The 26167-nt window shown below is 41.7% G+C and overlaps 1 protein-coding gene across 1 annotated transcript; it reads left to right on the top strand.

Moving 5' to 3' along the window:
• The first annotated feature begins 576 nt into the window (after positions 1-576).
• On the top strand, positions 577-25938 carry morn4 (MORN repeat containing 4). Its single transcript, XM_060842488.1, has 5 exons — positions 577-670; positions 6417-6491; positions 9142-9256; positions 19564-19673; positions 21096-25938. The coding sequence occupies exons 2-5, from the start codon at positions 6425-6427 to the stop codon at positions 21242-21244; spliced, it is 441 nt and encodes a 146-aa protein (XP_060698471.1). The 5' UTR covers positions 577-670; positions 6417-6424; the 3' UTR covers positions 21245-25938.
• Positions 25939-26167: the final 229 nt, after the last annotated feature.

Genomic DNA, 26167 nt, shown 5'->3' with positions numbered 1-26167 from the left:
CATTCATTTTTATTTAGACTAAAGAGAAAAGAGCTTGTTTCATTCTAATTTACTGAGACTGGACAGATCTCAAATTCTATAGACTCCAGCTGAACAGCTCAGTGCAAACAAAAACAAAAAGTGATGTTATAATTCAGTAGGTCTGGCAGCATCTATGAATTGAGAAACAGAATTAATGCTTCGAGTTCAGGCACACTTCTTCAGAACGCAACTCAATAACTTCGCGTTAGCAAAAATCAATCAATCAATCAAATTAAACTTACAGGGCCACTGAATTATGCCACGCACAAACATGGACGTCTTGAATAATTACATTGTTTTAAACAACAAAACTCAATTGAGGGCATCACCGTTTCGCCAGTACGTTGTATATATTAAAGTAATTTAAATCGACATAAATTACTGTTGATGTGCACCGATAAATAAATGTACAATAAATAAATGAGGCTTGTGCCCCTCACAGTGATGGCGGCCAGCAGTATCCAAGGCCGTTGCCAAGGGTAACGGAGCCAGTGATGGGCAGGGAACCAATGAAGAAGCGCGTTGTTGAGGGGTGAGGGGTCTATGTCAGGAGGACATGTCTGACTCAGGCAGGGCCTGGGAGCTGAATATTCATCAATTTAAACCTGGCTCCCTGTTGCATGATCCACAGGCTGTTTAACACTGCAGGGTGAGTAGGCATTTAAAAAAAAACTTTAAAGGTTATTCATTTTCATCATTGGTGTTTCTTTTTGTTATATTTGCTTTATTTCCCTTCTCTCTGAATTTGGATTTTCAGCTGGTAGGTCATTCAGAACTTGTCCTCCTGCACATTATTGCCAAGTCCAAATTTATACTCAATTCACTTATTTTTACATCTGTGGTATCAGTTTAAAAATAAGGACATGCGGTGTTTACTGTTTGAGGGGATGCTGGTTGCCCATCTTTGATGAGTAAGATTGGATAATGAATGCATATTGGATATTTAGCTACATAGAACAATGTATTATAAACCTGATCATGTCCCTGTCCAGATGTGTGCACTCAAGTATTCATTTTCCAGAAGAACCAATAAATAGAAGCAATTTCTGCATCCCCCTTCTCCCCCCATTTTCACCCAGTTAATTTCTCTCTGATCTCAGATCAGGGATGGAGTGTGGCATTCTTCTACTGTGGATATCTTGAGGTGATAACTGAGAATCAGTGAGTAGTCCTTTTCACATCTGAGGTAAGGTTGTGGGTGCAATCCCCAATACAGAGATCTGAACACATATGAAAGATCACATTCCCAGTGCAGTATAGAGGGACTGTTGTGCCATTAGAGGTGACATCGTTCAGATGTGGCATTGAAAAGGAGACCCAACATGTCCTCAGCAAGTGTAAAAGATTGCATTGCACTGATTGAATGAAGAGCATGGAGTTTTCCCTGGTGTGTTGAGTCAATATTTATTCCTCCACCAACATCTAAAATAAATGGTCTAGATATTATTACGTTGTTTTTAGGAGCTTGCAGTGTGCCAGTTGGCTGCCATGATTCATAACAGTGACTACACTTCTAAACAGTATCACATTAGCTGCGAAGCACTTAGTTATTCTGAAAGGTATATGGAATGAGCAATGCAAGTTATTTTTCTAGTTGCTACGTGGAGTCGGGTTGCAAAATGTTTGTTGACTGTTGTAGTTAGTGATTAAGAATGATTTGTTTTACCCACCCCTCCACCTCACCAGTGTGTTGGCAGGTGATCCTATGGGATCATCCAACATTTAATTTTAAGTTGCATTTAAAAACCTTGTTGCAAAACGAAAGTGTTTCAGCATCTACTGTGGTGACAGAATGTTGATGTGATGGCATTATCTAAGGCTTTGAACAGTGCTGCACCATTGGCAGAGTTCATTAGTTCAGAGATACCAAGCTTATCCTGGGAGCCAGAAAGAAAGACTTGCATTTATGTAGCACTTTTCACTATCCTGAAAGTGCTTTGCAGCCAAGAAAGTACTTTTTGAACTTTATGATGTAGAATTTTGATTGAGGAGAGTCTTGGCAATCATTCAGCACTGAATTGTCTTTTGTTTATAATTATTATGTTGTTAAAAAATCATTCATAGAATATGAGAGTGGCCGGCAAGGCCAACATTAATTATTTATTTCCTTAAGTTATCTTCTCAAATTTAAGTTAACAACCACATATGCTGCCAGGGAGTTTACCTAGTGCTTTCTGTTTGTAATTGTATAGTGCCTCAATAATAAGGCATTCTCAAGCATTTTACAGACATGGTTTTTAATAGAACAAAATACTACAAAAGCCATGTGAAGAAATATTTGACTTGGGCAGAGAGAGAATTTTTAGGAACTGTCTTAACATTTTATATACAAATGGAGACAAATCAAGTGGAGAGGTAGAGGTTTAGGGATGGAAATCCAAAACCTGGAGTCTTGAAATTGGAAGGTGTGATCATTAACAGTCTAGTGATTTAAAATTAGGGATGCTTATGGTGGAATTTGAGGAGCATAGATATTTTGGGAATCAATTGGCCACACCAGGTAAGGGCAGCTGGTTTTCTTCCTTAAAGGACATTAGGGAACCTCTTATGTTTTAACAATAGTCCAATAGTTTCATGGTCACCACAGCTGAGATATTCCAGAATTAGAATTGATGCAATTCTGATTTACTGTGATGGATTTGAATATGTGTCTCTGGTTTATTAGTTTGGGATCCTGTCAGGTTATTCCCTGAACAGACTGTCAAAGTCATTTGGCAGAATGTCTCATCACTAGAACTTTCCAACAAGTACCAAGATATCCACCTGACCAGTTAGAAGAGCAGTACCTGTGAGATCCTTCATATATGCCTGCTATATGCTGCCCTCGAACTGGCTATGGGATACAATAGAGACTGCCACCTACCATCTTCTGGAATCTGCTTTTGTAAAGAAAATCTAGAGAAACGTGGTGGTTTTTGTCAAGGTTCACCCTGAGCAGCTCCACGATACAGGTCTCTGCATTCTATGGTCTGTTCTCTGGGGCGCATGCTATGACAAACATCGACTACACCTGGGGGCCATCATATCCTTCCTTGGCAAGAACACGTTTCCTGTAAGCATTCACCAATTACATGCCCCACAACCAGCATATTATACTGACAATGTACTGCAGCTCTCCCAGAGCCCTGATCTACCCCATCTCTCAACTTTCCTATCAAGCCACACAGCATCCTATTTTACTGTTCTTTAAGTGTCACTGGATCAAAGCCCTGGAACTCCCTCCCTAACAGCATTGTTGGTCTACATACCATAAATAGACTGCATCCGTCAGCACGTTGTCCAGGATCTTGGAATGTACCAGTCTGCAACACTGCTCATGGTTGACTCCTTGCTCTGGAAGACCGGCAGCATAGCCAGCATTTTCTTGAGGGTAATTAGGAATGGGTAATAATATGAAAGATGATTTCTTGTCGCTTGTACTCTGCAATGAATAGCACAAGAAATACATTGAAAAGCTTGAACTATCGCAACAACCTAGTGCCATTTTGAATTGATTAAGAATAAAAAGGTGTAGCTAAAAGAGAGGCCATCTTCATTCTGCTGCCTCCGCCATGAGACCTGAACCAGCTCACCTAGGTTGCCACCCCTCTGCCACCTGCACCAGACCCACCAACATCAGAGTTGCCACTTTTCAGGTGCCATCACTTTGCTGTTGGGCCCACCTCATCAACAGGGCGCCAATGTCTGATCTTGTGCTGGACCCACACTCTCCCTGTTATCAGGAGCCCTTGGCTCTGCTGCTACTGCCACCTCGCCAACATCTGAAGTCCCTGCTCTAGGCCTATCACACCACCAGCAGTTCATCCACCACCATTTCATCCACCCCCTTGCTGATGCCTGGAGTATTCATTCTGGACGTGCCACAGCCAGGAATTCTTGGCCTACGGTGGGCGGCACGGTGGCACAGTGGTTAGCACTGCTGCCTCACAGCGCCTGTAGACCCGGGTTCAATTCCCGACTCAGGCGACTGACTGTGTGGAGTTTGCACGATCTCCCCGTGTCTGCGTGGGTTTCCTCCGGGTGCTCCGGTTTCCTCCCACAGTCCAAAGATGTGCGGGTCAGGTGAATTGGCCAAGCTAAATTGCCCGTAGTGTTAGGTAAGGGGTAAATGTAGGGGTATGGGTGGGTTGCGCTTCGGCGGGTCGGTGTGGACTTGTTGGGCCGAAGGGCCTGTTTCCACACTGTAAGTCTAATCTAATCTACTGCCAGGCCAGGCTCCTGCGTCACCAAGAGTCTCGCTGCAGCAGCCCTCCTCCACAATGTCACCACCTCTGTGGCTGCGGCGAGGAAGAAGATGTAGAAACAGAAAGAAAACAAAGTGGGGAGGAAGCAACTAGTCTGGAGTGGACAGGCTTAGGAGCCTGAAGACTGCCTACCTTGCCATCTTGTTATTCATTTGATGCAAAGTCCTATGATTTTATATTTTTTATTCTTAATTCTGGCCACACCCACATGCACTGTGCCACTCTATTATCTTTAATGTGGGAAAGAACACATTGTTGATTTGCACTCAGGAAGATGTGGTGTGATACAGATTTGTGATTCTGGTACAGAATCTTCTATAATCTGAGGTGTCTCAAAAACAATACATGAAATGGGTTATACCAAACTGGAGCATGTCTGTCCACATGGTTGTATTTAAGAACATTTTCCTCCACTATTGTTGTGAGAACATCTGCGCAGACATTTTCTCACATGTTGACAACTAGAAAGAGATTTTTCTTGTCAGTGAAAAAGATATAGCGACTAGAACCACTACATGGTAGAAAGAAGCTATTCAGCCCATTGAGTCTGTACCAACTCTCCAAAGAGCATCTCACTCCGACTTGGCCCATTACACTATTCCTGTCATCCTGCATTTGCCATGGCCAATCCACTTAACTTGAATATCTTTTGGACTGTGGCAAAATATGACCCAGACACAGGGAGAATATTCAATTCCACAAAGTCACCCAAGGCTGGAATTGAATCTGGGTTCTTGGTGCTGTGAGGCAGCAGTGTGAGTCACTGCGCCACCCTTCAAAGTGATCCTGAAACATAAAGCAAAATAGATGTTAGTAAACATGAGGAACTTGCTCAAGATGAGAAATCTTGATGACAGCCGCTCCATCAGGGCATCCCATACTGTCCAGTTCCTCACATAGCTAAGGATTATTTGAGGAACAGCTGAGGATATCTGTTTTAAAGTCACGATTGCAGACCAGCGTATGGAAGGCAGTAAAAATTTCAACATCACAGAACTCACTGCAGAAAATGAGGTGATGTTCTGCTTATTTTCTTTGATTTTGGTAGGATGAGTGATGAGCATTTTAGAATGTCCTGAGGAGGGACAAAATGCTTTGTGATCTATTGTTTTTTGTCCCCAAACGCCTTTTGAGCATTATGGAAGAGAGCTCCCTCAAGTGATAAGCAGGTGGAAATGCAGTGTTTGAACTTATTTTAAACCCATAGGTCCGGTATTATCTAATAATAATACTGGCTTTATAGTGAGTGCCGTAATGCATTACTGTATTCTTAAATTCAATTAATCCTTCTCTAGTACCTTCTTTTTTCATTTTCAACAGCATCTTCCGAACCTGCAACTTCTACCACCTAGAAAACAAAGACAGCAGATACTGGGGGGATTAAAATCTAAGAACTCTGCCCCCACCACCAGCACCACAAATAGTGTTGTGGGTGTCTCTACATCACAGGGACTGCAGCTGTTCAAAAAGACAGTTCACCATCGCTATGCTCTTACGGCATGAACAATGACATCCTTCTCCCACAATACATTCCTCTCCAGTCCTGAGCAATGTCCCAAAGCCTGGCATCAAGCTTGCAATACAGCTGTCTGGAGTCTCCCTTTTTGCTGCAGCGAACTGTATTGATCCTGTTATTGCACTATCCCCTATTCCCACTCCATTTTAATTGCTCCCCTCAGTTAAATAGCATCCTGTACCACCGTTTCATGATTAGTTACCTCATCTGCACTCGTGCTCCTCCAAACAGGCTGAAAAATCCTGAAACCTGTTGGACAACCACCTGACCCTATGACTGACCAGATCTGACGACCTAATCCTGAAGACTGCCTTTTGTTAAAGATCATCCAGATAACTATTCTTCCACCCTAATGTGTTGGCAACACCATCGTGGACTCTGCCCTGAAGTGTTTCTCAAAAGCAACTTGTGATGTGTCATTTATGCTGACTTTGATTTGATTTTTCTTTTAAAAACTGCATGACGTGGAACTGGTTTTGTATTTGAAATTTTCAACTCTTAAAACCATGACAGTTGAGGCCAGTTTGTTACTTTCCTACTACATAACAGGCTGAGAGCAGAATAGACCATGAGTTGGGTGTGGATCTTCAAGCTGGTTACTCACAGGAATGGCTTTTCTTTCCTCCTCCCATTAGATTGGAGCATGACGCTGACCAAAGGAACTTTCACCTACTCGAGTGGTGAGGAGTATCACGGGGAGTGGAAAGAGGGTGAGTCTGGTTTTTTTCTTGTACACTCTGCTATTGTACGGCCTGCAAAGTGTGACTGAGGCTATTTATCCAGATTCTGTGGATATTCCTTGGTATTTTACTCCGGTCACAAGGATGTTGGCACGCTTGTACAGTACATTTTTTAATTGTTAAATTATTTGCGATGCATCAGGAGTTAAAAGGAGATTAAAAGGGGTTAGTATGACAGTCAAAGATTGGAAGGTTATGGGGGGTGCTGCTGAGCAGTTTGCCTATGGGGAAGGGTCTATATGGTAAACGTACAGAACTCCAATCAAATGACCAAAAGACATGGGTTGGGGGAAAGAATTAGAGGAAATTACAGAACTGCGATAAAGATCAACCATGCGAGCATGTGGAACTATTTTGGGAACATGGTCGGTGTGGACTGGTTGGACCAAAGGGTCTGTTTCCATGTCGAATGAACCTATAAGTAAAACTAAGTGTGGCCATGTTGAAGGTGCAAACTTACGTAATGCCTTCCAAAGTGCTAAATGGCTAATTAAGTACGTTCCAAAGTCTCCTAACAACTATTGCAGTGTAGGAAATTTGGTAGCCAATGTATGGATAGGAAGTTCCCATAAACAAGAATGAGATAGATAAATGGGCAATCTATTTCAGTTATGTTGTTTTGAGCGATAAATGTTAGCCAGGACATTGGGGAGAACTCTCCTGTTCTTCAAAGGGCAAATAGTGTCTCAGGTTAACATCTTGTATCAGTGCAAAGCTTCCCCAGTAGCATACAGGAGTGTCTGAGCCATAACTGACATATAAGGATGCGACAAAGATTGTAACTCCAGTTGTATAATATGCATTGGATTGGGAAGTCACCTTTCCACATGATTCACCTTAAGCTGCTGTAGTATAGTAGGTCACGGCCATTGTTATACCTTGAGAGCTGCAATTATGACTCTGATGTACTGTATTGATGTTGAATAAACTTTTTGATCAGTAAAGGATGGGGAATTTGGATAAAACTAAGAGGGGACGCAAGGAAAAATATTTTCAACCAGAGGGTTGTGGGAATCTCGAATTGACGCCTAAAAGGATGGGAGAAGCAGAAATCCACATAATGCTTAAGAGGTATTTGAATGTGTACTTGTGATGCCAAAGCATACAAGGCTATGGATCAAGTACTGAAAAATGAGATTAAAATAGTTTGTGTTTGCATTTGACTGACACAGACTGTGTGTGGACCAAAGAGCCTTTCTCTGTGCGGTAAACCTCTATGACTCTGACTACAACTACTACATTAGTTGCATTTATATAGCACCATCATTACATTTCCAAAGGTACTTCAAAGGAACGTTATGAAACAAAATTTGACTTTTAATGCTGGGACATATGACCAAGAACTTGTTCTAAGAATTAAGTTTTTAAAAAGGGCCTTCATAACTTAGGTAAGAGGCTAAATGGAATTCCATGTTTGGGACTTAGGCAACAAAAGGCCTTCAGTAGTGGAACAATGAAAATCATAATTGGAGGAGAACAGAGATCTAGTAAGGTTATACAGTTCAATATTGTGCACGTATACTTTGTATGCCACATATATCTCATTCTTCCATCATTCATCCATCCGTCCTGAGGAAGGATCACCCTGTCCAAAATATTAATGTGATTTCTCTTCACAGATGCTGCCAGACCTGCTGAGCTTTTCCAGTAATTTCTATTTTTGTAAGGTTATATAGCTGGACAATGTTCCTATATAGGGGTGAGGCCTAGAAGGGATTTGAGCCTGAGGTAAATGTTAAACAATACCTTGATTTTAACCAACACTACTGCAAGCATAGGAATGATGGATGAATAAAATATGTGTTTTGTGCAAAATATGCCAGCACAATATTGAACTATATTTGCTTAAATTCTTCAGTTTTCCATCATGTACAGTGATCGGGTCCCATTTGGTAAAATATGTCTCCCAGCAACAACTAGATTATTGTGGAGAGACAAGGAACATGTTTTGTGGAATTTTGTGTTTGGCCTCTACCGTTGACGATCTTTGCTTGTCATTCCCTCCCTCGACACATCTCCTTTCTTAAAGACTCTCGCATCTGGATGTAAGTGTGTAGGTATGAAGAGCACCCTTCAGTAATTCAGCCAAATGTGTCGGCTTGAAATTGAACAGCAAGCATTAGGCGATTATCTGCACTGAAGTGTGTCTTAGCTGACATTTCAACACTATTCACTTGTCCAAAGCCTTCTAGGTGGTAGTGGCTGGAAAGGTGCTGCTGAAGAGGCTTTGGAAAGTTGCTGCAGAGCCGTCTTGGATGTGATACATACTACTCCCATCAGGGGTGGGGGGAGTGAATATTTTAAGTTGTTTAATTTGATGCCAATCAAACAATCTGCTTTGGCACCATTAGTGTCAATCTTCCTGACAGCTGTTGCAGCTGCACCCATCCAAGCAAGAGTATTCCATAACGTTCTTGATGGGCTATGGATGGCCTGTTGAGGTCATTGTGGTACTTACCAAATGTTTCCCCAATGAAGGTCATCACTCAAAAGGTTTGAAACTGGTGAGTTCCAGGCACATGCATGGTCATTCACCCATTAGATGCCTAACCACTGTGGATTGACTGTAATCTTCTATAGAGTCATTTACACTGTGACCTTGACCCTTCCATTGTACCAGGTCGTCGGCACGGGATTGGGCAGCTGAGGTTTGCAGATGGCAGCAGCTACATGGGCCAGTTTGAGAACGGCCTGTTCAGTGGCCGTGGAATGCTGCTCTTCCCTGATGGCTCAAGGTAAGCTCAAGTCCAAATATTCATCATGTCCCTATCCTTTAGGCAGTGCAGTCCAGGCAGAAGACTCCGAAAACACAGTTGGTTTCCTAGCTCTGCCAGCAAATTTCAAATAATACATGGATTAACTTGTATTTATACACCATCTTTCAAAACCTCAGCAAGTCCAAAAGCAACTTACAGCAAATAAAATACTTTTTCAATTATAGTTGTTGGAGTGTAGGAATGGTGGAAGCTAATTTGAGTGTATCAAGATCCCACAAGTACAATGTGATGAGATCATCTATCTTTAGCTATTGGGTGTGGGATAAATTATATGCAGGACGACTGGGAGAATTCCCCTGCTGCTCTTCAAGCGCTTTATCGGATCATTTATATGCACATGAGTGAGTCTCATCAGAAAGATGAATTACGACCAATGCTTATTTCTCTAACTGTGCCCCTCCAGTTTGTGACTATTTCATCAAGAGCTGTCTTCAGCTAGCCAGTGTTTGTTTAGGGTACACATTGTTGCAATACCTGACCAGACTACCAAATTAATATGATCTGACCAGATTCAATAACTTTGTCTTGCTTCATATTAAAGCAAGAGATGCAAGGTCCTTCCCAAAGATAATAAATGTAGAAACATGGAACAGTACAGCGCAGGAACAGAGCCTTGGCCCACCATGTCCATACAGACCATGATGCCTTTCTAAATTAATCCTATTTGCCTGCACATGGTCTGTATCCCTCTATTCCCTGCCTATTCGTGTGTTTGTCTATATCTTAAACGTTGCTGTTGTATCTGCTTCTACCACCTCCCCTGGCAGTGCTTTCCATGCACCTACCATAGAGTCACACGCTCTGCATAAAAAAAACTTACTTCGTACATCTCCTTTTTAAACTTTTCCCCCCTCACCTTAAGTAAAAAGTGAGGACTGCAGATGCTGGAGATCAGAGCTGAAAATGTGTTGCTGGTTAAAGCGCAGCAGGTCAGGCAGCATCCAAGGAACAGGAAATTCAACGTTTTGATGAAGGGCTTGTGCCCGAAATGTTGAATTTCCTGTTCCTTGGATGCTGCCTGACCTGCTGCGCTTTAACCAGCAACACATTTTCAGCCCCCTCACCTTAAACCTACTCCCCCTATTAATTAACATTTCCACCCTGGGTAAAAGACTCCGACTATCCATTCTATTGGTGCCTCTCCATAATTTTATATATTTCTAGCAGGTTGTCTTTCAGCCTTCGATGCACGAGCAAAAATAATCCAAATTTGTCCAGCTTCTCCTTACGGCTCATTGATTGCAATCCAGGCAACATCCTGGGAAATCTCTTTTTACACACTCTCCAAAACCTCCATAACCTTCCTATCGGTGTAAGTGCCAGTGTTGGACTGGGGTGGACAAAGTTTAAAAATCTCACAAAACCAGGTTATTATCCACCCAGTTATCGTCCAACAGTTTGTTTTGAAGTACTAGCTTTTGGAGCACTACTTGATGAAGGAGCAGCGCTCTGAAAGCTAGTACTTCCAATTAAACCTGTTGGACTATAACCTGGTGCTATGTGATTTTTAACTTCCTATAGTATGTTAACCAAAACTGCACACAATATTCCAAATGTTGCCTAACTATAAAGTTTTATACAGCTGCAACATGACTTACCAACATCTGTTCTCTGTGCCCTGACCAATGAAGCAAAAATGCCATTACATCTTCTTTACCATCTTATTCACATAGTTGCCACGTTTTCAGGGCACCTTGGACTTGCACCCCAAGATCCTTCTGTATATCAGTGCTTCTGAGGATCCTGCCATTGACTGTACACTTTTCTCTTGCATTTGAGCTCCCAAAACGGATCAGCTAACACTTGTTCAGATTAAACTCCCATCTGCCATTTCTTTGCCCAACAATCTGTATCCTACTGTATCCTTTGACAACCTTCTTCACTATCCACAATTCCACCAACTTTTATTTCCATTTTACAAATTTGTAGCAAATTTAGTAATCAACACCTACATTTTAATATATTTTGTATATATATTACAAACAACAGAGGTGCTAGCACTGATCTTTATGAAACACCAGTTGTCACTGACCTCCAGTCAAAACAATATCCCTTCACAAATACCTTCCTTCTGTCTTCTATGATCAAGCCAGTTTTGTACCTAACTTACCAACTTGCTTGGATCCCAAGTGACTTAATCTTCTAGACCAGCTTACCATGAAGGACCTAGGAGAAAGTGAGGACTGCAGATGCTGGAGATCAGAGCTGAAAATGTGTTGCTGGAAAAGCGCTGCGGGCCGGGAAGAAGGGCTCATGCCCGAAAAGTCGATTCTACCATGAAGGACCTGTCAAATGCTTTAGTAAAGTCTATGGAAACAATGTTCACTGTCCTACCCTCATTGTTATCTTCCTAACTTCAAAAAACTCAAATTTGTGAATCAAGATCCCCCTGCGTGCCACCCCCCCCCCCCCAACAAAGCCATGCTGACTCCTGAATTAGTCTGTTCCTTTCCAAATGTGAGTAATTCCTGTCCCTAAGAATCTTCTCCAAGAAGCTCACTACCACTAATCTAAGCCTATAATTTCCTAAGTTATCCCTGTTGCCGGTATGTAAACAAAGGAACAACATTGGCTCATCTCCAGTCTTCTGGGACCTCAACTGTGGCTAAAAAGAATACAAAGATCTCTGTCAAGGCCCCAGTGATCTCCTCCCTTGCCTCCCTTAGTAACAGGACCCAGGAATTTAACTGTTTTTACATTTTTAAAGACACCCAGCAGCATCATTTTCTTAATATCGACATGTCCTCCATCATCCATGTCCTTCTCCTTGGTGAATATGTGAAGTATTCATTAAGGACCTTTCCTACTGCCTCTAGCTCCATCATAAATTCCTTTGCTTTGTACTTGAGTGGACCTTCCCTTTCCCTAGCTATCTTCCTTGTTCCTAATGTACATATAAAATGCCTTTGGGTTAGGATAGTGAAGAAGGCGTTTGGTATGCTTTCCTTTGTTGGTCAGAGTATTGAGTACAGGAGTTGGGAGGTCATGTTGCAGCCATACAGGACATTGGTTTGGCCACTGTTGGAATATTGCGAGCAATTCTGGTCTCCTTCTTATCGGAAAGATGTTGTGAAACTTGAAAGGGTTCAGAAAAGATTTACAAGGATGTTGCCAGGATTGGAGGGTTTGAGCTATAAGGAGTGCCTGAACAAGCTGGGGCTGTTTTTTCTGGAGCGTCGGAGGCTGAGGGGTGACCTAATAGAGGTTTACAAAATTTTGAGGGGCATCGATAGGATAAATAGGCAAAGTCTTTTCCCTGGGTTGGGGGAGCCCAGAATGAGAGGGCATAGGTTTATGGTGAGAGGGAAAAGATATAAAAGAGACCTAAGGGGCAACTTTTTCACGCAGAGGGTGGTACATGTATGGAATGAGCTGCCAGAGGAAGTGTTGGAGGCTGGTACAATTGCAACATTTTAAGAGGCATTTGGATGGGTATATGAATAGGAAGGGTTTGGAGGGATATGGGCCGGGTGCTGGCAGGTGGGACTAGATTGGGTTGGGATATCTGGTCGGCATGGACGGGTTGGACTGAAGGGTCGGTTTCCATGCTGTACATCCCTATGACTCTGACTTGCCAACTTCGTGGCCCCTTGTAGTCCTCCATATTCTTTGTTTAAATTCTTTCCTGCTTCCTTTATATTACTCAAGGACCTTTGTCTGATTTCTGTCAGACTCAAAATTCGCAGTTTTTAATGAACAACTATAAACTGTACTCTGCAATGTTAGAATGATAATATAATCTACAATCCACATTTCCGACACCCAGAATTAACGTGTAGTAAATATGAGTAATAGATTGAGTGATAGAGTAACATTAACAGAGCAGACAGATAGCAAATGTAATCAAGACACAGATTTCGAAACAATTCTCCCCAGGTATTAATGACGTGGTGGAATATCAAATCACCTTAAACTTGATAAGGAATCTCAATTCTTTACTTTTGTCATTTTGGTTTTGCAACTCCCTCTTTAGTAGCCACTCTGGCATGGACTGCCTTCATGACTGTTCCTGTTCTGGTCACACACCCCCTCTTCCATGTAGCCTCTGAAAACTGCACACCAGTATTTAATTATTCATTTATGTATTTCTCATTTTTCACCAAGTTGAAACTATTCCTGGGTTTTGTTTAATGAGCTATAATCTGGTTCAGTTTAACAAATCAAATACTGCTTATGGATTTTCTTCATTCTCTTTCTCAGTTTCTCTGAATTATTGGTGGCAAACAGCTTCTCCTGAGCCCCCATAGCCTTCAAGACCTCTCCAGAGGTGCAACTTCAACAATTAGCTGCCTCGTAATTGTTAAAATTCTTCAACGTTTAAAACAGCGAGCCATCCAACTGCTCTTGACTTCACACTGTACCTCAGAATCCATGTGGTCCTGTTTTCCTCACCGCATTACCAGTGATTAAGATAATTTTTTTCAAGAGCTGTTTTTGAGATTTTCTGAAAAGACTACTTTTTAATTTTCAAGAACAGGCTTTTATTTTTGGGGCTGTTTTCTAATTCTCAGTAAAACATTTATGAGTTGATGTCATGTATTAACAATACCTTCCGTATTTGTGTTAACATATTTGGATTCTCACAGGCAAAATTAAATTAATCTTTCGATTCTCCATTGAACTTAAAGTGGTCAAAAGTGAGGACTGCAGATGCGGGAGATCAGAGTCTAGATTAGAGTGGTGTTGGAAAGGCACAGCAGGTCAGGCAGCATCCGAGGAGCAGGTAAATCAATGTTTTGGGCAAAAGTCCTTCAGGAATGAAGGCAGGGAGCCTCCGGGGTGGAGGGATAAATGGGAGGGGGATGGAGCTGGGAGAAGGTAGCCAAGAGTACAATAGGTGGATGGGGATGGGGATGAATGTGATAGATCAGAGAGGAGAGTAGGACAAGCCATGAGGATGGTGCTGAGCTGGAAGGTTGGAATTGGGGTAAGGTGGGGGGAGTGGAAATAAGGAAACTAATGAAGTCCACCTTGGGTACTGTTGGGGACATCGGGAGAGGAAGAAACGGAGGGCTTGGAGGCCCTGGTCATGGCGGATGGAGATGTAGAGGGATTGGTTGTCCATGATGAAGATGAGGCGTTGGTGGATTTCACCAATTTCCTCATTTCCCCTCCCCCCACCTTACCCCAGTTCCAACCTTCTAGCTCAGCACCATCCTCATGACCTGTCCTACCTGCCAATCTTTCTTCCCATCTATCCACTCCACCCCCCTCCCTGACCTATCACTTTCAGCCTCACCCTTATCCACCCTTATATATGCTTGGCTACCTTCTCCCCAGCTCTACTCCCCTCCCATTTATCTCTCCACTCCAGATGCTCCCTGCCTTCATTCCTGATGATGGGCTTTTGCCCGAAACATCAATTTTCCTGCTCCTCAGATGCTGCCTGACCTGCTGTGCATTTCCAGCACCACATTAAACTTAAAGCCACAACACACAAGGAAAGCATAAATTTTCTGGACTTCATATTGTTTCAGTTGTTACAAGGTATCCGGTTTAAATTAAATTTATTTTTCAAAATAACTGAGGCATTTCTCCACATGAAAATCCATCATCCTAAACATCCTTTCTGTAGACTAAGATCACAACAAATACACGTGGCTGAACATTTTAATTAGGCAGTTACTGTATCTCCAATCTAAATTTCTAATTTAAATTTAATAATTGATAGTGCTCATTATAATGGGAAAACAAATGTAATGGATTCCAAGTATAGTAGCTTTTGAAGTTAGCTGCCCTAAACTAGAGATTCTACATTCTTTTGTAAAGAATTGATTATCTCAGTGATTTAAAATTTTCTTGGATCTAGTTAGTTGAGTATTCCTCTGACAGCTTTAAAACCATCCTCTCTCTTCTTTGTAGCTGCTTCCTGGTTTGACCTGTTCCCTATTCTGGCTGACACTGGCCTCCATCTGTGACCAAAGCAGACAGAACTCCCGCTTTGGCCAAAGGTCATCCAGGCAAAAATCCCCACATCTGTGTTAGCTTTCTATTGTTCAGGGCTTATGCCCGAAACGTTGAATGTCCTGTTCCTTGAATGCTGCCTGACCTGCTGCGCTTTTCCAGCAACACATTTTCAGCTCTATTGTTCCTGCCCCACCTCAGCAACTGTGTCTGGCTCCAGGTCTCACCCACACAGACCTCTGACGTAGGGTGCTTCCTGGTGCCTCACTCAGTGACTTCCCAAACTGCTCACAGTTCTTTCAATCACAAGTTTGCTGCTGGTAAGTTCAAGATCACTAGTGAACTTGTCAGAAACAGAAGAAACTCAGTTGTAATTGGAGAGGCATCTCAGCATTTCACTCTACTCAATATACAGAAAAAACATTTTCTTTGAGTCAGTGAATTTTTCCAGACAATTTCGGGAGCAATCCTTGCATTGACCTGTGTGTGTTTAGCATTCAGCAGCACAGTAGAACATAGAACAGTACAGCGCTATAAAGGCCCTTCAGACAGCAAAAGCAACACAGCTTAACCTAACACACACACATGCAATCTCTCTGTGTCTGTCACCCCCCCCCCCCGCCACTCGTACTCACGGAAACCTTTGAGCTCCTCTTCAGTGAATCCCAAGTTGTCCCGAGTGACCTATTGTCCATTTGCAATAAGCCCATCCCATCCCATATTGCTGGATAGATTTGAATGTAGGTACCTAGCAACTCTTGGAACTGATTTGTGCTCTGAAATTTACAATTCGGATTGTTGGCTTCTGAACTTTTTTTAAAAAAAATTAATAACCACACCTCTGTGTAGTGTTCAAAGTGAGTTGGTATTCTCACTTCTGTCTCTATCTGTAATGGATCGCTCATCTAAGTGTTGAGGTAGAAGTAGTTGGCTGTGCCTGTGTTGTTGTTCCCCTTATTGCCAGTGGGTGCTGCTGCATTGTATAGTACAGTTTTGAACAGTAAATGCATCCTTTGTGCTCAGCTCCATCTGGACATGGATTTTGCATCAGACATCTTCCAGTGGCATCAAAATGGACTTGCATTTATATAGCACTTGGCACTTCGCCTGTCTTAAGTGCTTAACAGCTATTTCTGAATTATGGAAACTGTTATGGGAAACCCAGCAGCACATTTGCGCACAGCAAATCCCCACAGAACAAGGCCAATCTGGCAATGGTGGAAATACAATGGTGGAACGGTTTTGTCACTGGGCTAGTAATCCAGAAACCCAACTAATTTTCTGGTTTCAAGTGGTAACCTTGCTTCAAACCCTAGCATGGCAGATGGTGGAATTTGGACTGAATAAAAATCTGGAACTTAATGTCTAATGATGACTATGTAACTGTTGTCAATGTGGTTTTAAAAAAAAAATCTAGCTGGCTCACTAATGTCCTTTTTGGGGAAAGAAAACTGCTGTCATTAGCTGGTTTGGTCTGCATGTAACTCCAGACTCATAGCAGTCTTAAATGCCTTTAATTGGCCTAACAAGGCTCTCGATTCAAAGGCAACTAGATATGGCCAATAAATGCTAGCCCAGTCAGTGACACTTGCATTCCGTGGATGAATTTTTATTTTAAAAACCGGATGTCAATTCATACCAGGCAGAGAAAACCTTAAGAATAAAGATCCTTAATATTGAGACAGGTCTTGAGATAGTGCTGTTTCAATTTGAGATTCCCGAAATAGGGGGTTTGTAGATATCAACTTGCACTTATATAACACCTTTAGTGTAACAAGCCACCCACACCATTATGATTGACACCCAGACCCATGAAAGTTGGTCTCTTGTTGCCCATCCCTACTTGGCTTTGAATTGAGTGGTTTTGTAGGCCATTGCAAAGAGCGGTCAAGAATCAATGATTTATGTTAATTTTATAGTCACAAATTCCAGACTTACTAAATTAAGTTTTAAATTTCGCCAGCTGCCGCGATAAGATTTGCTCTGTCTCCAGACCGTTCCATTGAGTATAGGAGTTGGGAGGTCATGTTGCAGCTGTACAGGACATTGGTTAGGACACTTTTAGAATATTACGTGCAATTCTGGTCTCGCTGCTTTAGGAAGGATGTTGTGAAACTTGAAAGGCATCAGAAAAGATTTACAAGGATTTTGCCAGGTTTGAGCTATAGGGAGAGGCTGAATAGGTTGGGGCTGTTTTCACTGGATCGTTGGTGGCTGAGGGGTGACCTTATAGAAGTTTATAAAATCATTAGGGGCATGGATAGGATACATAGACAAGGTCTTTTCTTGAGGGCGAGGGAATCCAAAATTAGAGGACATAGGTTGAGGGAGAGAGGGGAAAGATATTAAATGGACCTGAAGGAGTATTCATGAAGAGGGTGGTACGTGTATGGAATGAGCTGCCAGAGGAAGTGATACTGGCTGGTATAATTTCAACATTTTAAGAGGCATCTGGATGGGTATATGAATAAGAAGGGTTTGGAGAGATATGGCCAAATGCTGGCAAAGGGACTAGAATAATTTTAGGATATCTGGTCGGTGTGGACGAATTGGATCAAAGGGTCTACTCCCATGCTGTACATCCCTATGACTCTGTGACTGAGGTTCAGGACTAGTAGTCCAGTGACATTACTAACCTCCTTCTAATGCCCCCTCTCTCATCACTACAGTAAATCCAATTGCAAATTCAGTTGAAACTTCCTTACCCAAAGAATGCTGATAATGTGATTGAGGTGCGTGGCATGGACTAATTTAGGAGGAAGCTGGGTAAGTACAACAGTAAGAAAGGATTAGAAACACATTGAAAGGGAAAGAAGAAATAGGATGGAAAGATATTTGTATAGAGCATAAACACTGAGATCAACCAGTTAACTGAACGATCCATTTCTGTGCTATAATTTCTACGTAATTTTATTTTGTCACGACTCACTGGGGTAGTGCACTGGAAATCAAGCCTCACTATTCTTGGTACAATCACAGAAGTTAAAGCTTTTACAAGTAATGCACAAAATCCGCAAACCACCTGATTTTCTCATGTGGAGGTGCCAGTGCTGGACTGGGTCAGAAGTCATGTGATTCCAAGTTATAGTCCAAGAAGTTTAATTGAAATCTCAAGGTAACTCCGCCTGATGAAGGAGCTGCACTTTGAAAGTTTGTGCTTTCAAATTACCTGATTTTGTGACCTGAATTATTAGAAAGCATGGACTGGTTTTCTGTACTTGTAGCAAATCGCTGTTTATAACAGATACTATCTTAAATAAACGCTACAAATTAAAATTCTGAACCCCTTATCAGCTCCCTCTTCCACAAGGACAGGCAGGCAGACATAAACAGGGAAAAACAGTACATGGGCTGAGAAAAACATTGGGAAAACATTTCTATAGTCTTTGATCCCAAGATCTGTTGGGTTGATTCTAAAGGTTTCTCCTTGATCTTCCTATTTCCAAATGCCTTCTACTTGCTTACAAAAGAAATGGTGTGGCTGGTTCACTTGTGGGATGTCTGTTACTTAGCCAATTCAAATTCAGAACTTGGAGCATTTATTGAGGGGAAGTTTTCTTCAGATTTACGGTGGCTTACTGCAAAGAGCTGAGAGAGAGTGAGTGAATTTTGGCTGCTGCAGATCTGCTGGTTTCTCCTCTGGTCTGCCCTCGCTCCTCTCTGTGTTACACTGAGTGTAAGTGGTTCAGCTACCTGACGACCGATCATGTGGTTGTTGGCAGGCAGAGGACCTTTGTCATTAATACAAGGACTCCCCATTTTTTTGAACATCTGACTTGTGAGCACTCGTACTTATGACATGATGCCACACGTTTTAATGTTAAAGACCCAGTGTATGAATGTTTGCTGTACTCCTGAACAGCTGTTTTCCATTGTCCTGCATTACATTCCAACTTGCAAACAGACTCCAGAATGGGACCCAATCGTAACCAGGGAACTGCCTGTAAATGGTTCCTAGTCCAACCAGCTGTTTAAGAAAAATCATCAGCTCCGGTTCATCTGTACATTGCTGGAGCCTACAACTACACAAATTATTCATAACACACATAAAATTACTTACTTTCACAGAGCCAGCCCTATATATCCTTGGTTTTCAAAACAGTTCTTTCTCATTTCAGCCCACAGTTTTAAAAAACACAAAGAAGATACAGGTTTTAGAATACCTGATGGGCTGGGGAATGCGTGGAATGGGGGAATACAACCTGACTGTTGGACTGTAATAATTTGTAGCAAAGGTACTTTACTTTACAAAAGTACTTTACAAACGCCATTACAAATGAAAGGCTGAAGAAAGACCAGTCGTGGAACAGCTGTCTACTTCCTCCTTTTCTCATGTTCGCTATTGCTGTTTCTGTTGTCAGATATGAAGGTGAGTTTGTACAGGGGAAGTTCCAAGGAGTTGGTGTCTTCACTCGCTGTGATGGGATGAAGTTTGAAGGAGAATTTAAAAATGGACGTGTTGAAGGATATGGTAAGAAGTGATCCACCCCATTAACATTTTGAGCTATATTTGAAAAATATTTAGTAAAGAAGCCTCCACTCAACCCACCTCTAGCTAACAGCATAAAAACACAAAAAATGCTGGAAGTAGCACATCTGGTTATATCTTTGAGGGAAACATAGTTAATAACAGATAAAGAAATTTCTACATTTTAAAGATATTAAACGGAATGTGGCACTGAGACACTATTAAATGGTGGCGGAGACTTGAAAGGCCAAATGGCCTGCTCTTGCTCCTAGTTTGTGTGTTGATGTTTCAGGTCAATGATCCATCAGTGGTGATGAAGGGTCATCATTGATCTGAAACATCACTTCTTTCACTCTCCGTACATGCTGTTAAATATCTGCTCAGAATTTTCAATATTTTCTCTTAGTTCAGATTTCCAGTATTTTAAAGAGTTGTCTTCACTAATGTAGTGATTTTGCATCAGCCTTACCCTTGGTGGGATAATGAAGGGTGGAGTTGGGCAAGAAATTGGGTACTTAATTGGATGTTTGATTTGTTGGGAGCTGGTGGTGCTTTCTGATAATCTTACAAGGCAGTGCCTCTGTGGGCGAAAGGTTCCTTGTTCAAGAAGCACTGAACGGTGTTCTTTAGAGTTATAAAGATCATTACGTTGGTGCCAGTTAAACAGCTATCTAACTATTTGAAATCCATTTTCCAGCACTTGGCCTCAGCCTTGTATGCTTTGACATTGCAAGCGTACTTCTAAATTCTACTTAAATGTTACAGGGGTTCCTGCCTCTACCACCCCTGCGGGCAGAGTTCCAGATTCCCATCACCCCCTGGGTGAAAAAGCTTTTTCACACATCTCCTTGAAACCTTCTGCCCCTTACTTTAAATCGATATTCCCCCCAAAGTCATTGATCCCTCCAAGGGGAAATGATTCTGCCTGTATAACCTCATCTGTGCCCTCAATTTCATACATCTCAATCATGTCCCCTGTCAATCTCCTCTGCTGTAAGGAAAATAATCCCAGTCTGTGCAATCTCTCTTCTTTGGTCAAGTGTAACACCAGGAAATATGACCTTGAAAATTAGATGAGCGATTTAGGAGTGAAGTTGGGAAACAATTCTTCATGCAGTAGGTGATCCAAATGTGGAACTCTCCTGCACAAAGGAGTAGATGCTAGTCCAGTTAATAGTTTTAAATCTGGAGTTAATAGTGTTTCTTTTGTTCATTCAAGGATGTTGAGTAATATGGAGTGTAGACCTGTAAGTGCAGTTAGGATACAGATCAACTATGATAATAACGAATAGTGGGACAGACTTGAGGGCTGAAGAGCCCTGAAGTGTTCCTATGATGCTAAGCTGCAGAGTTTTAATTATTTTTTTTAAACCTTGTGCCTGCATGTCTAAATAAAGTATTTGACATTCTTTGCCTTCCTCTCAGGATTGTTGATGTTTCCTGATGGTTCACATGGGCACCCAAGAAATGAGGGCATCTTTGAGAACAACAGGCTGTCTAAACGGGAGAAGTGTCAAGCTGTGATCCAGAGGGCACAAGCGAGCGCGAAAAGTGCACGGGCTCTCTCCCTCTAACCATTCCTCTGTGCTTAAAATCGATTAGCGGTTCATCCTATCTGTGTGGGAGAATGCAGAAGGACTGTGTTTGCACTCAGAACCATTGAATTCCAAATTGTGATGATGCTGTGGTCTCTCTTCTGTTTCTTTTGCAGTCTGGAAAGCAGTATTCTGGACACCTGGGAACAGGTGACATGTGGATTCCATTTGCTGGTTTCCCAATCTGAAGCTCCAGTTCTTGATGGCTGGGGTATCGCTGTCAGGAGGAAGACTTCAGCCGTTGGCCACTGTAATCTTCCCCAACCCCAAAATACAGACTGCAAAGAGTATTTGCTACAATCTGGGCTGGGGGGAGGAGTGTGAAGGGTTAAGGGAGCAGGGGTTTGGGAATTGACTAAACAAAGATTTCCCTTTGAAGATGTCTCTGAGTACTTTACATCTCTGACTTGATGGTGACCCACCAGAGCTCCAGCAGAAAGGATCAAAATCCAACCACTGTTTTCTGACAGCTTGGTTTGGTCAATGAATGTACCTTATGTAACAGTGCAGCTCCAGGGGTGCTCCTAATCACTGCAACCCCACCCCCCCCCCCCGAACAAAATATGAGTCTTCAACTAATCAGTGACTTTTTTCTCATTGGAATGGGTCCAAAATTGTGACAAAAATGAGAAAAGAAACCATTCCCCTGGCAGTACAGACTTGATGGGCTAAAGGGCCTCTTCTCTACTGTATGCTGCTATAGTTCTAATAAGCTGAAAATGTGTTGCTGGTTAAAGCACAGCAGGTTAGGCAGCATCCAAGGAACAGGAAATTCGACGTTTCGGGCCAGAGCCCTTCATAGTTCTAATAAGGTGACTAACTGAAGAAAAATTAGCAAAAAAGCCAAAAGACGACAAGTAGTATTTATTTTCTCAGCAAACTGCTATGATCTGGAATTCTCTACTAACATTACTTTTCTAAAGGGGACTGTGCATCTATACTTGAAGGAAAAGGATTTGCAAAGCTATGGAGAAATGAGGGTGAAGTGCAGTGATTGTATTGCTCTTTCAAAGAGACAGTACAGGCATAAATGGCTGAAAGAGTTACCTATTATGTCACGATTGCCTGATGGGAGATCAGCTTATCCGATTAATCAAAGGCAACAACCCATACCATCTTCACAACATAGTGTCTGTCTCCCTATGTTTGGTTTTGTGTGGGTTGTGTCGATATGTCTCTGAACATGTTTGAAGTTGCTGCTACTTTCATCTGATTTTCTGAGCTTGGATTATCAAGCAAGCACCATTAAGAGCAGGCCTTTTCAACTATTCATCAGATGTGAGAAACCTGTCTATAATGTAGAATGGAGACTCCAGGCTTGGTGGGAAACCTGCAATCTATGAATCCAGGTTTGGGAATTCGGTGATTACTTGAAGAAGTTCCATATCCTGGCTTCATTCATCTCCCATACCTACCTATTCCAGCTGTTGCTTTCCCCCTGCCTCTAGCTTCCTTACACTTTTGCCTGGTTTCTGTCCACTAAAGCTTACCCTTTGCAGCCCGTGATTCTATGCCCTCTTGTCCTTTTGCCATGGCATTTCTAAGATTGCACAGATGTGCACCTCTGTAAAGTCTCACCTGAATCTTCAGTTTAATGAACACCATTTTTGTGTGTCTTGATTTCCTTGATTGCAATGCCTTTATACAGCCCTGATCCATCCCAAGATGTTGTGTTGCTGTTAACCAAATGCAAACCAGGGTGCTCAGTATTCCACCTATTTCACTCAAACATCTAATGAGATGCAAAACCTTGCCATGTCTCTCTGTACAACTTAATTTCCTCTCACCATATCAATCTGAATTTTCATTTCATGCAGTAGAAACCAGTCCCTGGTTTCAATGGTAAACATATCCCACCTCAGTCCAATGTGTTACAACTCTGTCTTCTCCAATGCCCCTTGGTAATTAGTTATTGATCAGGACCAGTTGTTCATTTGGTACATCCTGATGCAGCTAAACAACTGCTATGGTTCAACATTATCTCAAGGTTTGATTTTGTTTTTGATTTATTGTGATGTTTGATTAATGCCTTGCAGCAACCAGCCTACTGAGCAAGACTATGTTATGTTTACATTGGAATATAAGAAGAGGAGGCCATTCAGCCCTTCAAGCCTGGCCAGATTAATTTGTGACTTGACTCCATATATCTTGGCCTCACAACACTTAGTAACTTTAGTTAATAAATGATATATCAGTCTCCAATTTAAAATCAACACTCGATCCAGTATTCCCTGCAGAATTCTCAGCTGAAGCTTGCAGTGTTGACTGTCCAGAATTGCACCGACCATTTACCCCGAACCATTTCAGTGTTTTCAATGGTGTTAAAAGAACAAGGTGAAATTAATCAGGAAACCTTCAGTATTCTTTTGGTTCTGATGAGCTGAGCTGAAATATTAACCAGTCTCTCTGCTAGAAGTTAGTGGACTCAATTGTGCATTTCTTGTGCTTTTTATTTTCATTGTGTACATAGTGTTGTAACTGGTCTGCTTTATTTTTTTTAAAATTGCCTTATGCCTTATCTTGCCTTTTATTGTCAATTTGAATGGGGTCTCCGTCTAGACAATGCAGGATTGGACTAGTAATAAGCTGCATTTGCAGAGAAACTTCCTACCTCGCTTAAGATGGGGAGATTCCGTTACTAAGCAGGCCAGCACTCCATTGTGAGTCCCTCAACTGGATAATACTATTTGGGGGATGAGAGACTGAACAGGGGCTTACTTCCATGTTCCCATTTGCAACACTCCATCTATGCTTTAATATATCTAGTGGAGAAGAGAACTCAACCAGCTTCCCGAACACACACACACACACACACACCCCAAATTGTTTCATTTCTGCTCGTTTTAAAGTTAAGGGGAGAGAGGTTCATAGCCTGCCTTGGAGGAGTGGGGATGAATTGAGCCAGGGGAAATTTCGGTGAAAAAAGGGGAGAAAGTCGAATGCCTTAAATATGAATACAAGTGCTGTGTTGTTCTGGGTGGTGAAGTGTTTTAATGTGATATGATTCAGAAAGCAGTCCTGCATCTCATCATTTTAATGCATACCTAATCCTTTTTGGAGCATGATTTGGAGATGCTGGTGTTGGACTGGGGTGTACAAAATTTAAAAAATCACACAACACCAATTTACAGTCCAACAGGTTTATTTTATCTTAAACTAATATGGAGATCTTATAGTGCACAACCTCCTGATGAAGGAGCAATGCTCCGAAAGCTTGTGCTTCCAAATGAACTGTTGGACTATAACCTGGTGTTGTGATTTTTAACTTTTTGGAGCAGACTGTAATGAAATGAAAATTGAAACAAAGTGATTGTGTGTCTGCTTTTTAAACTTTTAAGTAATGTTGATTTGCTGGTTGCTGTACTTTTGTGCCTTTGCATACGATACAGGGAAGCATTAAACTGGACAAGAGTGAAAAGATTGGTTAGATTGCACTCTGAAATATACTTTTTAGTAACTGAATAATTTGTAATGTAATGAATAATTTTGAGATGTGGCATGTGGCGCATGTTGCCTCACAGGGAAGGGGGCAGGCGATGCTTGGCGATGAGATTAGTTTATACCTATGGTACCCAAAGCTGTCTGCCACTGGGGGCTTTCCTCACCACATGTCTTGGTCTGCTGCACACTCCAATAATGCAGATTGATTGCTATGATTATCAATAGTTCATTGTAGCAGGATAAGGTAGGAAGTGAACTAGATGGAATTTGGTCTTGTTGTGAAGGTCAGATGTGTGACCCCTTCATCATTGTTATGGAAAAGGGAGCCAGTAAAATGATCATGTGACTATATTTTTCAGGTGGTACTTTAACCTTTACCATTTTAGTGACATTCCAAACCCTTCCCTTCCTTTTGGTGGCAAAAATTGTTGTGCAACTATTATTTCTTTCTGTTGGAAGATCAGAAGTTTGCTCAGGGCTCTGAGTTGCGTGATGTAGTTGGCCTTTTTGGCACTTGAGATCATTTATAACTTTATATATTACCCCATTCACAACCCTCTCCACTAGTTTAACCTTATTTTTGTTTTATTTGCCCCTTGCTTTTGTTTGTGCTGTCTCTCCTTTATATTAATGTACAGGTACTTTGTATTAAACAGAAAATGCAAACGCATTGTGACATAGCCCCGTTACCCTACCAGCTAATTTGGGTCCACCCTATCCCATCAGTTTCAGAATGAAGGTTTGACCCATGCCATCTCAGGAGTTGAAGACTCCTTAATAATATATGTAATTCATATGCTGCTGTCACAATTTGTAATGAATGGAGTATTATGCTAATGTAATGCTATGCTTTTTGTTACTTTTCTAAAAGGGCTGGACTCTTTTAAAGTTTGTTTTTTCAAAATGGTTGCTGTTCCTGTTTTAGCCCAGGTGTCCCAGTTTAATGTGAAATAGGCAGGAAGGCTTATTAACCATAAATGTCAAAAATTCAAATTAATTGCAATGTAACTTGAAGTGAAACATGGTGCTTTCTCATTACTTGATTACTTACTTTCATGCCTTCAGTATCCGTGAGGAGTTGGTGGACGTTCTTGCACATATTTAAACTGATGGACTGAAATCTATCATGGAAATGTATTAATATTCTTACATATGCTGCCTTTTCTCTCCCCCCGTCTTATTTTTCAAGTGCAATTAAATATTTAATGTGATTGGCTTGTCCAAATAATGCAATAAACGTGGTATCTATAACTGATTCTTTAATTTCTCATGTTTTTCTCTCTCTTTCACTCAATATATGTATATACCCCTCCCCCCTCCAACCCTCACACCCAGTAGGGGAGTCCAGGAATAGCTCGGTTTAAGCAGTACTCTGAATTTGTGGATTCAAGTCCCCACCTCAACAGTTGGATACCTCTTCCATCCAGTTCTGACAAGGGAACCACTGCACTGTCTCAAGTG

Source organism: Hemiscyllium ocellatum, chromosome 22 (genome assembly GCF_020745735.1).
Source record: "Hemiscyllium ocellatum isolate sHemOce1 chromosome 22, sHemOce1.pat.X.cur, whole genome shotgun sequence".
Taxonomy (NCBI): domain Eukaryota; kingdom Metazoa; phylum Chordata; class Chondrichthyes; order Orectolobiformes; family Hemiscylliidae; genus Hemiscyllium; species Hemiscyllium ocellatum.
This window is presented reverse-complemented; position numbering and strand designations above follow the sequence as displayed.